Source organism: Myotis nattereri (genome assembly GCF_964212035.1).
Source record: "Myotis nattereri genome assembly, chromosome: 13".
NCBI lineage: Eukaryota > Metazoa > Chordata > Mammalia > Chiroptera > Vespertilionidae > Myotis > Myotis nattereri.
The window spans coordinates 53,042,425-53,057,138 of NC_138088.1; the positions used below are offsets into that span (position 1 = coordinate 53,042,425).

General features: G+C 36.2%; 1 protein-coding gene across 1 annotated transcript in view; it reads left to right on the plus strand.

Annotated features, from left to right (window-relative positions):
* Positions 1 to 14,714, plus strand: part of ATRNL1 (attractin like 1) — a gene marked incomplete at both ends in the record, with an annotated part of 457,232 nt that overhangs the window by 171,464 nt on the left and 271,054 nt on the right. Inside the window, 2 exons of the mRNA XM_081105367.1 lie at positions 530 to 591; positions 9,939 to 10,017. Of these exons, the coding sequence (XP_080961493.1) occupies positions 530 to 591; positions 9,939 to 10,017 (141 nt within the window). The remainder of the gene's footprint in view (positions 1 to 529; positions 592 to 9,938; positions 10,018 to 14,714) is intronic.

The window sequence follows — 14,714 nt, forward strand, 5'->3', positions numbered from 1 at the left end:
TAGCTCAGTATTTTAGCACTCACTTTATCAATTATTTGGGAGCTGTTTAAAAACAGGGCAAATTAAGATATTATTAAATATTAACATTAGTTGGTCTCTTGATTTGATTAACTTTTGAATAATTATTGGATAACATGAATAAAATCATTACAGAAAAGGGAATGCCTATGGTACATTTATGTAGGCTAAAGTTTTAAAATTCACTTTAAATGTGACTTGAAAAATCTTGAATTTTTCGTGGGAATGACCTTAGGACCAAAATGGGTACATGTTGATTATCTGTAAAGGGCCATGTCATTAGCCAATAGGAATCTTTCTACATTAAAATCTAAATTTAACATTTTAGAGTGAGAAACTTTCCAAACTACAGATTTAGGGTATTGTTACTGATTTTGATTCCAGCATGAATGATTTATAATATGGTGATCAATGGTCTTAATCATTTAAAAATATTTTATTTACAAATGCCATGAAACTTTACTATATGTATTCAGTAAATTTCAAACTTTCTTTTATTTTGATCTTTCAGATTGCATTTTCACAACACAATACAATCATGGATCTTGTGCAGTTTTTTGTCACCTTCTTCAGGTAATTTGCTTTAATTGACTTTATTTGTTAAATCTGTATTTTGAAATATGTAAGTCTGTTAGGTAATTTATCAAATGTTTAATCTTAAAATATCATATATTGTATCTTGAATAGTCTTATATGCTTAAATATATGTCACAGAGCAGAGGAAACATACTTGCAATATACTTTTGCAAGATTATTTTACTTCTGGACTACTTAATAGAAAGTGGGTTCAGTGGAATGAGGATACCTTCGGGTTACCCTGACACATAAGAACAGTACATTCACCATATTGATTAGGTACATCTTCTAGAACTAAATCAATTCAATGACTTCTTAAAGAAATTATCACATGTGTTTAGCAATGTGCTAAAATCTGTAGGGGATAGGAACAAGCATGTATTTTGTGTTCTCAAAGAGTTTATAATCTGGAAGTACTAAATATAACTGAATAGAGCATCATTCCCTAGGACAGTGATGGCGAACCTATGACACGCATGTCAGAGGTGACACGCGAACTCATGTTTTTGGTTGATTTTTCTTTGTTAAATGGCATTTAAATATATAAAATAAATATCAAAAATGTAAGTCTTTGTTTTACCATGGTTGCAAATATCAAAAAATTTCTATATGTGACACGGCACAAGAGTTAAGTTAGGGTTTTTCAAAATGCTGACATGCCGAGCTCAAAAGGTTCGCCATCACTGCCCTAGGACATGAGTTATTCGAGATAGCAGCAATCCTATATAATAAAAGCCTAATACGCTAAGTTTCCTGTCGACCGGTTGGCTGTTCAACCAATCAAAGCGTAATGTGCTAATGATATGCTAAGGCCACTCAACCGCTTGCTATGATGTGCACTGACCACCAGGGGGCAGATGCTCCGACTAGCTTGCTGCTGGGGTCCAGCTGATTGGGACTGAGTGAGACAGGCCAGACACACCCCGGAGCCCTCCTGCAGTCCCTCCCTGGTTGGTCAACCTCCTGCATTCCTCCCTGGCCCCGTGCACCGGTGGGGTCGCTCGGCCTGGCCTGCACCCTCTCTCAATCTGGGACCCCTCAGGGGTTGCTGGAGAGCTGGGTTTGGCCCAATCCGAGGGACCCCACTGATGCATGGATTTGTGCACTGGGCCTCTAGTAGGTTCATAAAAAGGGATTGCATAATTAAACAACTTTGGAAAATGTATACTAAGGTTAAGTAGGGCCCTTTTAGTTTATTTTTAGCTTACATTGCTTCTCAGAGTTCTTAATATGCTAATTCACAGTGTATCTTTCTAATAAAGAGGGTAGAGCAGTGATGGCGAACCTTTTGAGCTCAGCGTGTCAGCATTTTGAAAAACCCTAACTTAACTCTGGTGCTGTGTTATATATAGAAATTTTTTGATATTTGCAGCCATAGTAAAACAAAGACTTATATTTTTGATATTTATTTTATATATTTAAATGCCATTTAACAAAGAAAATCAACCAAAAAAATGAGTTCGCGTGTCACCTCTGACACGCGTGTCATAGGTTCGCCATCACTGGGCTAGAGCTTAAAGATTTCTCAAAACATGAAAACCCTTTCTCCTGGGAGTTGGATGAAGTACTGGGTTAGCAGAAGCAGTTGAGTTTCCGTTTTATGGGATCTTAGATCATCTGGGCGGGAGCAATGCTGTTTTTGTTAACATGATGATGATGTACACAGCTATGTGGGTCCATCAGGTGCCGTTGTGCAAACCAGATAAATGTGTCTTCTCGTCTGGCAGACCTAGTCCCTCATCCAGCACACAACTTCACAGGCAGACAGAGTGCAGTATGAATTTTGACCTTCACCAAGGTGGCAGTACTGGCTAGTACAGTAATAAGAATCTTCCCAACCCAACACAGATGCCATGCCATGCACTTTCCTAAACACCACAGTAGCCATTATTGTTTATCTCGCCCAGACACCCATACAGTGCTTGAATTTCTAATGTGCTCCCCACACAGGTCAGCAAGCACTTTCTGTGAAGGGCCAGATAGTAAATATTTCAGTAGTTGAGGGCTGTGAGGTCTCTGTTGCAGGGACACAACTCTGATGCTGAAGCAGCCACAGCCAATGTGGAAACAAACGGGGTGGCTGTGCTCCAGTAAACCTTTATTACAAAACAGCTGGTGGGCAGAACACTGCCTGGGACACAGTGTGCCAATTCTGATCTAGCTTATGCCTGAGTGGCTTTAATGACAGCACACGCACCATCTCCCGAGATAGCATTTTCTATCTCCAGATAAGTAATCGTTCTTCATAATTGAGATGAGATTCGTGTCCCTGTAATATCTCTTCTAATGCATCCATATGGGCCCATAGAAAGTTGAATCGCTCCTCTCCATTTACAGCCCTTCCGTTTTCTATACTCTTTTCTTAAGTTTACACATTCCTTACTTATTAATCCATTTCTGTTGTCAACACCTTTGCCATGGTGGTCACTCTGCTCTGAAAACAGTCATGTTTGTCTATGTCCCTTGAGAAATTATAATTTACAGTGTTGAATGCATACACACACACGCACACACACACATGCACACACACACATATATTACTAACGTGTGTACCATTTATTTATGCTTTAAATGTCTTTTAAAAGTGAAATTTGAGGAAACATCTTAAATTTACTTAATGTTTTATGACTTTGTACTTCTTTATATAAATGGATTTCAAGGCTATAGATATAATACATTTTTGGAAAGTATTAGAAGTTATAATCAAATGAACATTATTTAGTGCATCAAAGTAAACCTATTTCTGATGCAGAATAGTGTGGATGGAAATATACTGAGAAGTTCAGCTCTGTAAAATTTCACAATGCTGAATATATATGTAAATTACTTAAGGTTTTATTGGAAGCTTTTGAATTTGTGTGCATAATTAAATTTAAAAATTCTTCTATTAAATAAAAGCAAGCTAGCATTAATATGTGCCATGTCTTAGAGGTCTCATTTATTATGTTGTCCTCATGGACAAAGTAGAAAAAATACTCTAAACATTGTGTGAGATAAAATATATTTGACGTTTCTTTTGTCATTTAAACCTGTTTCAGAAGTGAAGTGTAAATTAGTATTAAAATTTTCTCATTGTTAAGAAAAAACATGGACAGAATATGTTGATTTTTAGTTTTGTTTTTTGAAATAAGGCCACTGATATATTTTAGGAGACCTCTCACCAGAATCGCCTTTTTAAATCTATGTTTCCCTTCCCAGTCTCTTCACAGCAATCTAGACTTTTTCTAACATGAACCTCAAAATTCCTCCGACCTTTTCCCATTACCTAGTTCTAAAGCTGCCTCCCCATTTTTAGGTAATTGTTACAGTGGCCCCCAATTCTTGGTACCAAAGTCAGTCTTGGCCTGCTCATGTTGCTGCAAAAAAATACCAAAGACTGGTGGATTAAACAGTAGGAATGCATTGCCTCTCCATGCTGGAGATGGGAAGGTCAGTCTAAGTAAGGTCAGGGGGCCTGCATGGTTGGTTTCTGATGTCAGCTATGTTTCGGGCTTGCAGGTGGCCAGCCACTTTGTCACCGTGTGTTCACATGGCCTTTCCTGAATGTGTGTGCGCGGAGAGGGGGAGAGAGCGAGCTCTATGGCTCTCAGGTGTCTGTGGCTTCTTATAGGAACGCTCTTCCTGTGCATCAGGGGTACACTCATGATTTCATTTAACCTTAATTACCTCCTAAATTCCTGACTCCAAATATAGTCACATTGGGTGTTAGGATTCCAGCATCCAAATTGGGTCAGTACAGTTCAGTCCTAGCAAGGAGTTTAAAGTCCATTTAGTCCCAGTATTGTTTGTTGGCATTTTGCAGTAAGTTTTCTTTTAGCTGCATTTGAAATCATCTCAACTGATAGAGCATCCTAAGGGCTGGTTGATTCTTGCTTAATAATCCTCAGGAACTTTGTACCACTCTACGTTGTGAGCATATTGTTTTCCCATCTTCACCCAGGAGGCTTTCTTTGTTAGTTTTTCACCTTTGTCAATCTGATAATTGAAAGAAGTAAATTTATTTTTGCACTATACAGGTCTCTTTTTTTGCATTCTAAGTTAGCGATTTATTTTTTAACATCTTACTTGGTTAAAAAAAATCCTTCAAGTATTTAGGAAGATATTTTTAAAACCTTTGACAGACATTTTCCAGAGTAGCAGTTAATAGGAAATAATTTTTTTTAAATAATATGTTTCTGTATTTCAACACAATTCCCTAGTTTGTAAAATTTTTAGTTGAAATAAAAGATTAATATGCCCAAATTGTCTTTTAAAATATTATTTAAGACTTGATTTTTATGCTCAATTAACCTCAGATTGCTGTAAAATAGTGACAATATTATCGCTTTTTGCATTTGGCCAACTAGATTACCACCAGAGGGTATTTCTTTGTCTCCCAAGGCCTGCTTTACAATATAACCTATCTCACACTATGCTATTTTATTGAATTCTCTTTAATTTTCCCTAAATGAGAATACCTAACGAGCTCCATGTTTTTATTTCATTGTAAGAATCCTTCCATAATGACCATTTTATGAAGGTTAAAATCAAATTATTGAAATATCTCCCCTAAGTTCCTGTGCTCTCCTTTTTTATCCCTGTAGCTTACATGCTTGCTTTTTAATGTTTCCTTTCTTTTCTTTTTTTCCTATTTCATTTCCATTGGAGGGTTTTACCAAAGGATGACAAACCTTTCAGATCCTCTGATACTATTACACAGCATTTTTTAAAAAGAAAGCTCAATTACCCCCCTGCCCCCACATCTCCACCAAGGAGCTATAAAACACTGTGTAATATAATAGGAAAAGATCTGAAAGAAAGCGCTGAAACATTTTTCTCGGATAAACTTACCACAATACCAGATCATAGGATGCTAACACTTGACATTGCCCTTAAGAATTTTGACTTAAAAAATATATCAGGGAAAAGCTAACTGGAACAGATAAACCCATAAATATCAGTCCTTTTGCGTAATTCAAGTTTTTTACTCACGTAAAGTCCAGTGGGCAGAAAGGAGGCATTGGGAGGGCCAGGGTGGTGTGTGGGGCACTGCCCATTGAGGAATCCAGACTGATGGGAAGTCTGGTGTTCTTCAGGCCCCGGGTTGTCCGCGGAGACTGGGGTTTTCTGTTAGTCGCCAAAGGATGAGTGTAACATTTCAACAATGCTGGATCCACTTGTCAAGAGATTTTGCTTGTTCGTTTTTTTATGAAGCAAGTGTTCTTAATAGACTGTTTTTGTTTTAAATGTAGATGTTTAAAAAGAGCTATAATTTTTACTTGCAATGTAACTTACTACAAATCAAGAACACTTACAAAGTATTACCTTGATATAAGGCTAATAATGCCAAAGAAGACCTTCCATGTCAGAAAAATGATAAGATATTCAAATCAATTAAAGAACCAATTCCATTCACTAAGAGAAAGTTTAAGGACAACTACTACTTGCCAGAAACAGATATATTTCATTGGGTTTTAAATAATTTTTGGAGATTATTGGAATATTTTCTTAATTTATTTATTGATTTTACTAACCAATTTATTTATATCATCATGAGCTCTAATCTAATATTGATTAGCATAGAGGGTTAGCTGCAAACCTCTAAAGTATGTATCTCCTTCTCGGAAGAGGTTGAAATTATGAAAACTGAACATTTTTATACTGGATTTCTGCGCCATTATGAAGTGGAAGTCTTCGCTTGAGTCATGAAATTTAGATCAGAAAGACTTGGAGAAACTCAGCAAGTCTTCATATTAAATTGAATCTCTATCATGTAACTATTTTGACTGAGAAATATTGTGAATTACAGATCATCAAACAAAAATATGTTTTGCTATTTAATTAGTATTTAATTAATATAAGTGACTTTTAGTATATGTACTGTTATCTACTACTTGCAAATATTCTGCAAGAATCAGTCGATAAAATTTGGTGTCTGAGTATGAGGGATGATAAGATTGAATGTGCTTTTTTACATTTTAGCTGAAAAGTAATGGTGAGAAAAAAGTTGGAAGAAAGGGGGAGAACTTGTAACCAAATACTTTTTAAGTTAGGCATTTTACTTAAATTCTCCATGAGTTAGCATCCTCATCTTTCAAATGAGTACATAACAGTATCCAGGGCCTATCATGTGTGATTATGGCAATTAAAGTAATACGCATGTAGCACACCATAGTGCTTGGTCCATAGATGTTAGTTGCTTTTATTTTTATGAATATTTTTCAGGAGTTCAGTTTGAACATGGTAGGTTGGAGGTGGTATTTATATCTATAATGTTAAAATTCTTAGGGTGATAATGATAGGACTGATTTCCAGATGAATAGATCCTTGGATTATATTTAAGTATCACTTCTCAGTACCATATTATAACAGTTACAGGGAAGTGCAGCACTGTGGTGGAAATTCAGGCTAGAACAGGGTTTCTCAGCATTGTTAGCATGTTGATCTGGAAAAATGTTGGTGGTGAGGGGCTGGCCTGTGTATCCTACATCCCACTGGACACCCACCAAGTGGTAACAACCAAAAATGTCTCCAGACACTGCCAAATGCCCCTTCAAGGACAGACTCTCCTGATTGAGAAGTTCTGGAGTAGAGGCAATCATGTAGGCTTCTTCAAGTGTATAAAGAAGTTTCAGCACATAGAAGAGGGCATGGACTGACTCAGTGTAACCCAAAAACAGCAGCACTGATTGAGAAAGACAATGTAATAGAAGGATATTTCCATAGCTTGAACTATGATATAGTTAAAGCTCAAAATAGAATGCATTGACTTGTAAGACAGCTTCCGAGCCACGAGAATTTAATTAGGAGCTGGGTCACTATCAGAATTCTGCTGAGAATTTCTTTTCTGGGAAGGAGTTTGAACTAAATAATCTCTTAGATGCTCATGTTTTGGCAGGTCTGTCTAATGATACAGACTTGAAAATCATTGCGAGTGAGGTCATAGTTGAAGGCTTGAAAATAACTGAGCTCTCTCTCTGAGAGCAAGAGAAGATAATAGCATGGTTGCTGTGAACTGAGTTTTGAGGAATGTCCATATGTTAGCAGAGGGCATCTGGAGTGCAACCTGCCTTCATTGACCCTGTAATGTGTCAGGAAGGATACAGGGGGACCAAGGAAATATAGTATTCAGACGGAGTTTCAAAGAATGGATGGTTGGGATTGTCAGCTGAGAAGTGAAAGTCAGTTGATTGAGAAAAGACCAGTGTATTTAATTATTTGAAAGTCATGGTGAGGAAAGTGTCCTATAAAGTGTTCAGTGTTATATACACATTAATCATTCTTAATCTTAATATTTTTATTAGCTCACAAGCCAGATGTCAGATTCTAAACAGTTAAATAAAACGAAATTATGAGGCATTTGACATGGAGCTGGATGCATTGACCACTTGCTTGGTAAAATAGAGGAAGCTACAGGGTCAGTAAAGAAGGGGTATTGTTTTTATTTTTTGGAGGTAGGGGACTTGAGCACTATGGAAAGTTTAAATTAGAATGAAAACAAGTATGTAAGTATTAGGAGAAGAGATAATTATATAAAGCATTAAAAGTTATCTCAGAGGTGGAAAGGTTAGGGTCACAGGCTTTTTTTCTTCTTTTAATCTTCTTCTTTTGATAATGAAGCAAGAATTAGAGAATGTGTATGGAAATAGAACTGTTGTGAGATGTTGGGTAAGCTCACAGCTCCCAACAGATGGGGAGGAAAGAGTGTGAAGCTGTGTTTGAATTTTGATACTATGACTTGCTCTTTGTGCGACTATAAGCCATTTACTTTGAACTCTGAGCATTGGATTCTTCTTTTCTAAAAAACGAATAATATATGCTATCTGCAACGTTCTCATGACACTTCAGGCAATGATCAATGTAAGGTGTCTAGCACAGTACCTGAAGGTGTTCAGCACTCATGGAGAGGTGCCGGAATTGTCTCTCATCATCACTGAAGGATATGCTAAAGTTTCTTCAAGTGAGACAAGGAGAAAAAATGTATTAAAAGTCCTGAAAAGTGTGGAAAGTGTCAAAAATTTCACTGCTTATGAGCAAATCAATTGATGAGTACTAGGATTATTAGTTAAGGTCGAGGACCAGGATTTTTATAGTGACCAGTCAATTTGTAGCGACTCAGGTCTTCTCGCTTCTGTATTTTTGCACAGCTTAATCTCTGACCATAGAGCAAAGGAAGAGAAAATAAACATTGATTGATTAATTGGATTGCCCTAAACCTTTAATTGAGAAAATAGTGGCCCGGTGCACAGATTCGTGCACATTGAAAGGAAATTAATTAGAAGATTCATGCAGTAATTATCTTACTGCAAAAAATTACATGTCAAAATAGTATATATAATATAATAATTATAAAATTAAAATACAAAATATGTTAATATGTATCGTGCATGCATCAGTCACCCTTTATTTTTAAATTGCCAGTGTGCGTCATATGTACCAGCCGGTCAGTCAGATGATTGGACGGACGTACCGTCAGTCACTTAGCCTTTTATATATATAGATAGATTTGTCAGTCTGAAAATACAAGTATTCTGTATCAGAATAGGTTCTTGAATATTGTAACTAATATGTATAGACCACATGCATAAATGTTTAACTGAATAATTTCCTATTTTAAACTTTAGCATATACTAGGGTTTCTAAACTTCAGCTCTACTGACATTTTGGACTAGGTAATTCTTTGTCTTGGGGCAGTCCTGTGCATTGCAGGATATTTAGAAGCATCCCTGGCTCTGCTCACTAGATACGAGTTGCACCCCTCCCAGTTGTGGAAATTAGCAATGTCTCCAGACATTGCCACAGCCACATGTGCCCTGGGGGTGGACAAAGGGCTAAAATATCTCCAGTTGAGAACCACTGAAATATTTTCATATCTAAAACAGTTGCTAGTAAAGATGAAATGAATGAACATGTGAAATTGGAATTTATAAAATTGATGATAACTTAACAATTCTAAATAGATTTGTTGCTTTTTAAGACCAATGGAGTTATAAGTTTACTTTTTTTTCTGGGAGAAGATAGACTACAATGTATAGCAAGGAATGTAAATAATTTTTCTACCTCTATACTTTGATTTTACTTGAGAAAATTTTTAGCCCTAATTTATCCTTTTTTGCTTGAATTATTTATCAAGGCAAAGTGATTACTTCTCTATATACAGGGTAAGGCAAAAGTAGGTCTACAATTGTTTGTATGGAAACTAATACAATGATTGATAAATAATACAAGAATAAACTCTGTGTTTGCATACTCATAGTTGTAACCCTACTTTTGAACCTGCCTGCGTATATTTAAATCCTCTGCATATTCTTTTATTACATGTCTTAACTATTTTAAGCAGCAATTATTTGTGTTTTGTTTTCCAGCTGTTTTTTGTCCTTACTATTGGTGGCTGCCGTGGTCTGGAAGATCAAGCAGACCTGCTGGGCTTCTCGGCGGAGAGAGGTATCAGTGATAGCATTTAATCTTTTATTTAAAGATTCAAGCAAACATATGGGTCTCTATTGCTTAATTAACATGCTTCTTTAAAGTATAGGTTTTCACTTCAGTTTTATTTATTAACATTGAACAAGTCAGTCTTGTATTTTTAAAGCTTCAGAACAAGCTTTACCAGTTACTTTAAGGCAGTATGTGTAGAAGCAGTAGTTAGTTGTAAAATGTTTTCTTTTAAGTCGTGTTAGCATGGATAGTGTGTACAAATATTCTGTTGATAAAATGATCGGCACTCTCTTTTACTTAGGCAATTAGTTATACTGTAAAACCATAATTTATTTTAATAAATGTCTGTTGCAATTTCAGATAAAAATTTGAATGACAGTTATTTAGTTTTGGTTTTTATCTCCCAGATTTTGTTTTTGGAACTCAAACCTTTTCCATTTCATGATTATCTGATAGTGCAAATATGTTTGAAGTGCACCTCAGTTTGATACATTTCTGTGTAAGAATTGATTATATTTAGTGTAATACTAATACTCTTTCAGAAATGATGCTATAAATAAATTTGATAAATACAGTTTCATATTAGCTAATTGAAAGGAAAAAAGAAATGTAATAATCTGAGGAGCATAAGTATGTAGCAGATTTATTGTCTGTACTTCATATAATAAAAAGGTTTCTGTTTTAACAGTATTGTTATATTACATTAGTATTAATATTAGTTTTCTATTATTAGTATTCTCTTTGCTATTGCATTTCCTAGTATAATCTTGCATGTATAATTGTGTGTAATAATATAAAGGGGCCCTACATTTACATACCTTGTTTTTTCCACATGCTAAAAGATTATATTTCCAGCTATTTAAAAGTAATCCAGAGTTTTGTAAGTTATAGAATTTGTGAGTTTTTCTTTATTATTTTTTTATTTTCAAACATCTGTCAAAGCTCAGTGCCTACAAACTTGGCACCTTTGCACCACAAATTAATTATTCATCTAACCCTCTCTGCCTCTCTGATTACTACATGTGGCCGATGCAGTATCAATGAGTACAGGCTAGTTATGACCGTCTGATAAAAGTAATTTAATTGAAAAGGAGCTAATTAAATATAAATATATAAATATTTGACAAGAAGTATAATTCTATGTGGAGATAACCAGTAGGAATAAACATCTTAGACAAACTATTAAGGTGAAATTATAGATTCACAAATTGAAAAACAATTGGTAGGCAGAAAGTGTTAACGAAGGTCTTCTTGAAGGAATACGGTAAGTGACATTTATGTCCCTAATCATTAGAAGAGAATTCAGGATCAAATAGGGGTCCTGGGTTTCCACTTCATCATGACTAGCAACGTTTAAATATCTGATTTCTAAAGTTTATCAAATGCATCTGTAATAATCGTGGGTTGTGAAAAGGTCAATATACAACTCTGGCATTAAGTGGCTTCTGTGTGGGTTTGTTGTCTAATTGAACTTTGTTTTCTCCAAAGAGAAAGGATTGCACTGTATAACTAATTCCCACTTGAGGGTTCCTGGAACTCTAGGAATTTTTGTATGTGATAACTAAAGTTTAGAAATGGTATTAAATATTTGAGAAGACTAATGTGAATAGTTTATTTTCTTATTAAACTCAAACTTCTCAAAATAACTAATTGCTTTTGGTTAATATTATATAAACTCAATGTAGTGATGTTGTTTATTGTATGTTATTAGAAGCTCTGGGAAGCTGATATTACTTTAGTTAAAAAATAAAAAAAGATGAATTTATCTTTTGATTAAAAGTCCAAATCTCTCCAAATACATGTTGCATATGGAGAGAACAAGGGAGAAATAAGGAAGGGAGAACTAGACTAGGGACCACTGGGCCCGTTCTGATCTGTGCTTCTAAATATCACCATGTCCTCTTGTTACTCCGTCAGGTCAATGCTCTTCTTCCAAAACTCATCTAGTTTTTGTTAAAGAATATGGCAATAATGTTTGAATTTAATTTGCTACCTATACTGAAATATAAAATCTGTGAAAATCTGTCTTGTTGAGAGGTCCTCCCATATCCTATCTAATAAAAGACAAAAAGGGTAATTAAACATACCTCTGCTACGCTTCCCATTGGCTAATCAGGGTGATATGCAAATTAACTACCAACAAAGATGGCAGCTGTGCAGCTGAAGCGAACATGAGGCTTGCTTGCTCCAGTGATGGAGGAAGCCAAGGTTCCCTGCCTGCCACGGCCCGGCTCTGAGCTCTGGAAGCAACTATGTTTCAATTATAGAAGCTAAACAAACCCCAGATACCTGCTTTCAGCCGGCGGTGGCCATGGAGCTGGGAGCACCAGTGACGGCAACAATGTTTCAATTATAGAAGGTAAATAAATCCCAGAATAAAAAAAAAAAGAAATAAAGGAGAGGCTAGGAGCTTCAGTCGCCCACCAGCCTGAAAATGGCCCTCAGCCCCTCATCCAGGCTGGCCAGGCACCCCAGTGGGGACCCCACCCTGAAAGGGGTGTGACAAGCTGCAAACAGCTATCAGCCCCTCACCCAGGCTGGCCAGGCACCCAAGCGGGACCCCCACCCTGATCCGGGACACCCTTCAAGGCAAACCAGCCGGCCCCCACCCGTGCACCATGCCTCTATCCTATATAGTAAAAGGGTAATATGCAAACTGACCCTAACAGCAGAAGGACTGGGAATGACTGATCACTATGACACACACTGACCACCAGGGGGCAGACGCTCAATGCAGGATCTGCCCTCTGGTGGTCAGTGTGCTCTCACATGGGGGAGCTCTGCTCAGCCACAAGCCAGGCTGATGGCTGCCAGTACAGCGGTGGTGGTGGTGGGAGCCTCTCCTGCCTCCTCAACAGTGCTAAGGATGTCTGACTGCAGCTTAGGTCTGCTCCCCGCTGGCAAGTAGACATCCCCTGAGGGCTGCCAGGCTGCCAGAGGAATGTCTGATTGTCATCTTAGGCCCAATCCCCCCGGGGAGCAGGCCTAAGCCAGCAAGTGGTCATCCCTTGAGGGGTTCCAGACTGCGAGAAGGCACAGGCTGGGCTGAGGGACCCCCTACCCCGAGTGCACAAATTTTTGTGCACCAGGCCTCTACTTATAGTATAATATGTTAAAAAATATTATGAGGAGATTTAATTTTATGAAATCTTTTAAGTACAAAATTCTAATGTCTAGAAAACCATTTGTATATTGATACCCAAAGTAAAGATGTCATTATTTAGATGGCTAGCAGAGATCTAGTATTAGATAATAATTTTTTTTAATATATTTTATTGATTTTTCACAGAGAGGAAGGGAGAGAGATAGAAAGTTAGAAACATCGATGAGAGAGAAACATCGATCAGCTGCCTCCTGCACATCTCCCACTGGGGATATGCCCGCAACCCAGGTACATGCCCTTGACCGGAATCGAACCTGGGACCCTTCAGTCCGCAGGCTGACGCTCTATCCACTGAGCCAAACCGGTTTCGGCATTAGATAATAATTTTTATATTATTAAAAGATTGTCATTTTTGGTCTTAAGAGAACAAAAGACTTTTATTTTTAACTACATTAGTTGTAGCTTATATGATGATCCCAGTTATAGACTTGATGTGGATGGAAGTGAAAATGTGTTTTTATCTGATCTTGTCTTTATTCTCTTTTAACTGTTAGATTAACTATAATATTCCCCAAAGGAAAATATCCCAGTGTTTTTGGTTTTTGTGTTTTGTGTGTGTGTGTGTTTTTAAAAAAAACCTTAGCACACCAGTTATTGTAAACCTCAGAGGACCCCTGTGATTAGTTAGCAGGACAATTTATCTGTAACAGTAAATGAAAATTATTTAACATATTTTTCTTCTTAGTATTTCTGTAATTTTATAACAGGAATTGTGCTATTTGCATTTCTAAATATCAGGACTCTTTTGAAATGAAAATAATCTCTGAACATTATTAAATATATTGTGTTAATTCAACCAGGCATATTGCTTTTTTAAAAAACTGAAGTTTTGGCTTCTCAGAAACACATAAATGCTTTTTCTGTGGTATAATTTTAATATCAGAAGCTATTATTAATGTTTTGTGCCTTTTGAATAATACCCCTGAGAATACAGTGGCCCTTAAAAACAGAAAAACGAAACTACAAAGGACTTCAATTTTAATATTACCATTTCATATAGGAGTTCCAAACTCATTTCTAGGATAACTCTTTAAAGAATATGAAATTTGGGAGGTGTAAGGGGCAGTGCTAATTAATGGACAAATAAATGGATATTGACTATTGGAAATATTTCAATACAGTAGAAGGATGAGTTTTTATAGCTTGAAAACATTAACTTTCAATGCCACATTCAATTTTAAGTAAATAGTTATTACAAATACATTTGTTAGGAGAAAGTGTATGTTAAAAGGGCTCACTTAAAATATTGTCATGCTTTAAAATACTCATTTTAAATGGAAATTTATTTTTAAGATGTATTATAACTCTCCTGCACATTTTATAATCATACAGCGTAAAACCTATATTTTAATTTAGCACATGAACCTGAAATTTGATTTAAAATTAGTAAACTAAAACTTATAAACTACAAGTAGGAGTTTCTATAGGCAAATATATGATTTCCTTCTATATTTTTTTATGGGCACAAAATCAGAGAAGTCATAATAAGTTACACTTTACTAAGGAAATGCCCTGGGTTAATAAAATATCTGCGACGCTA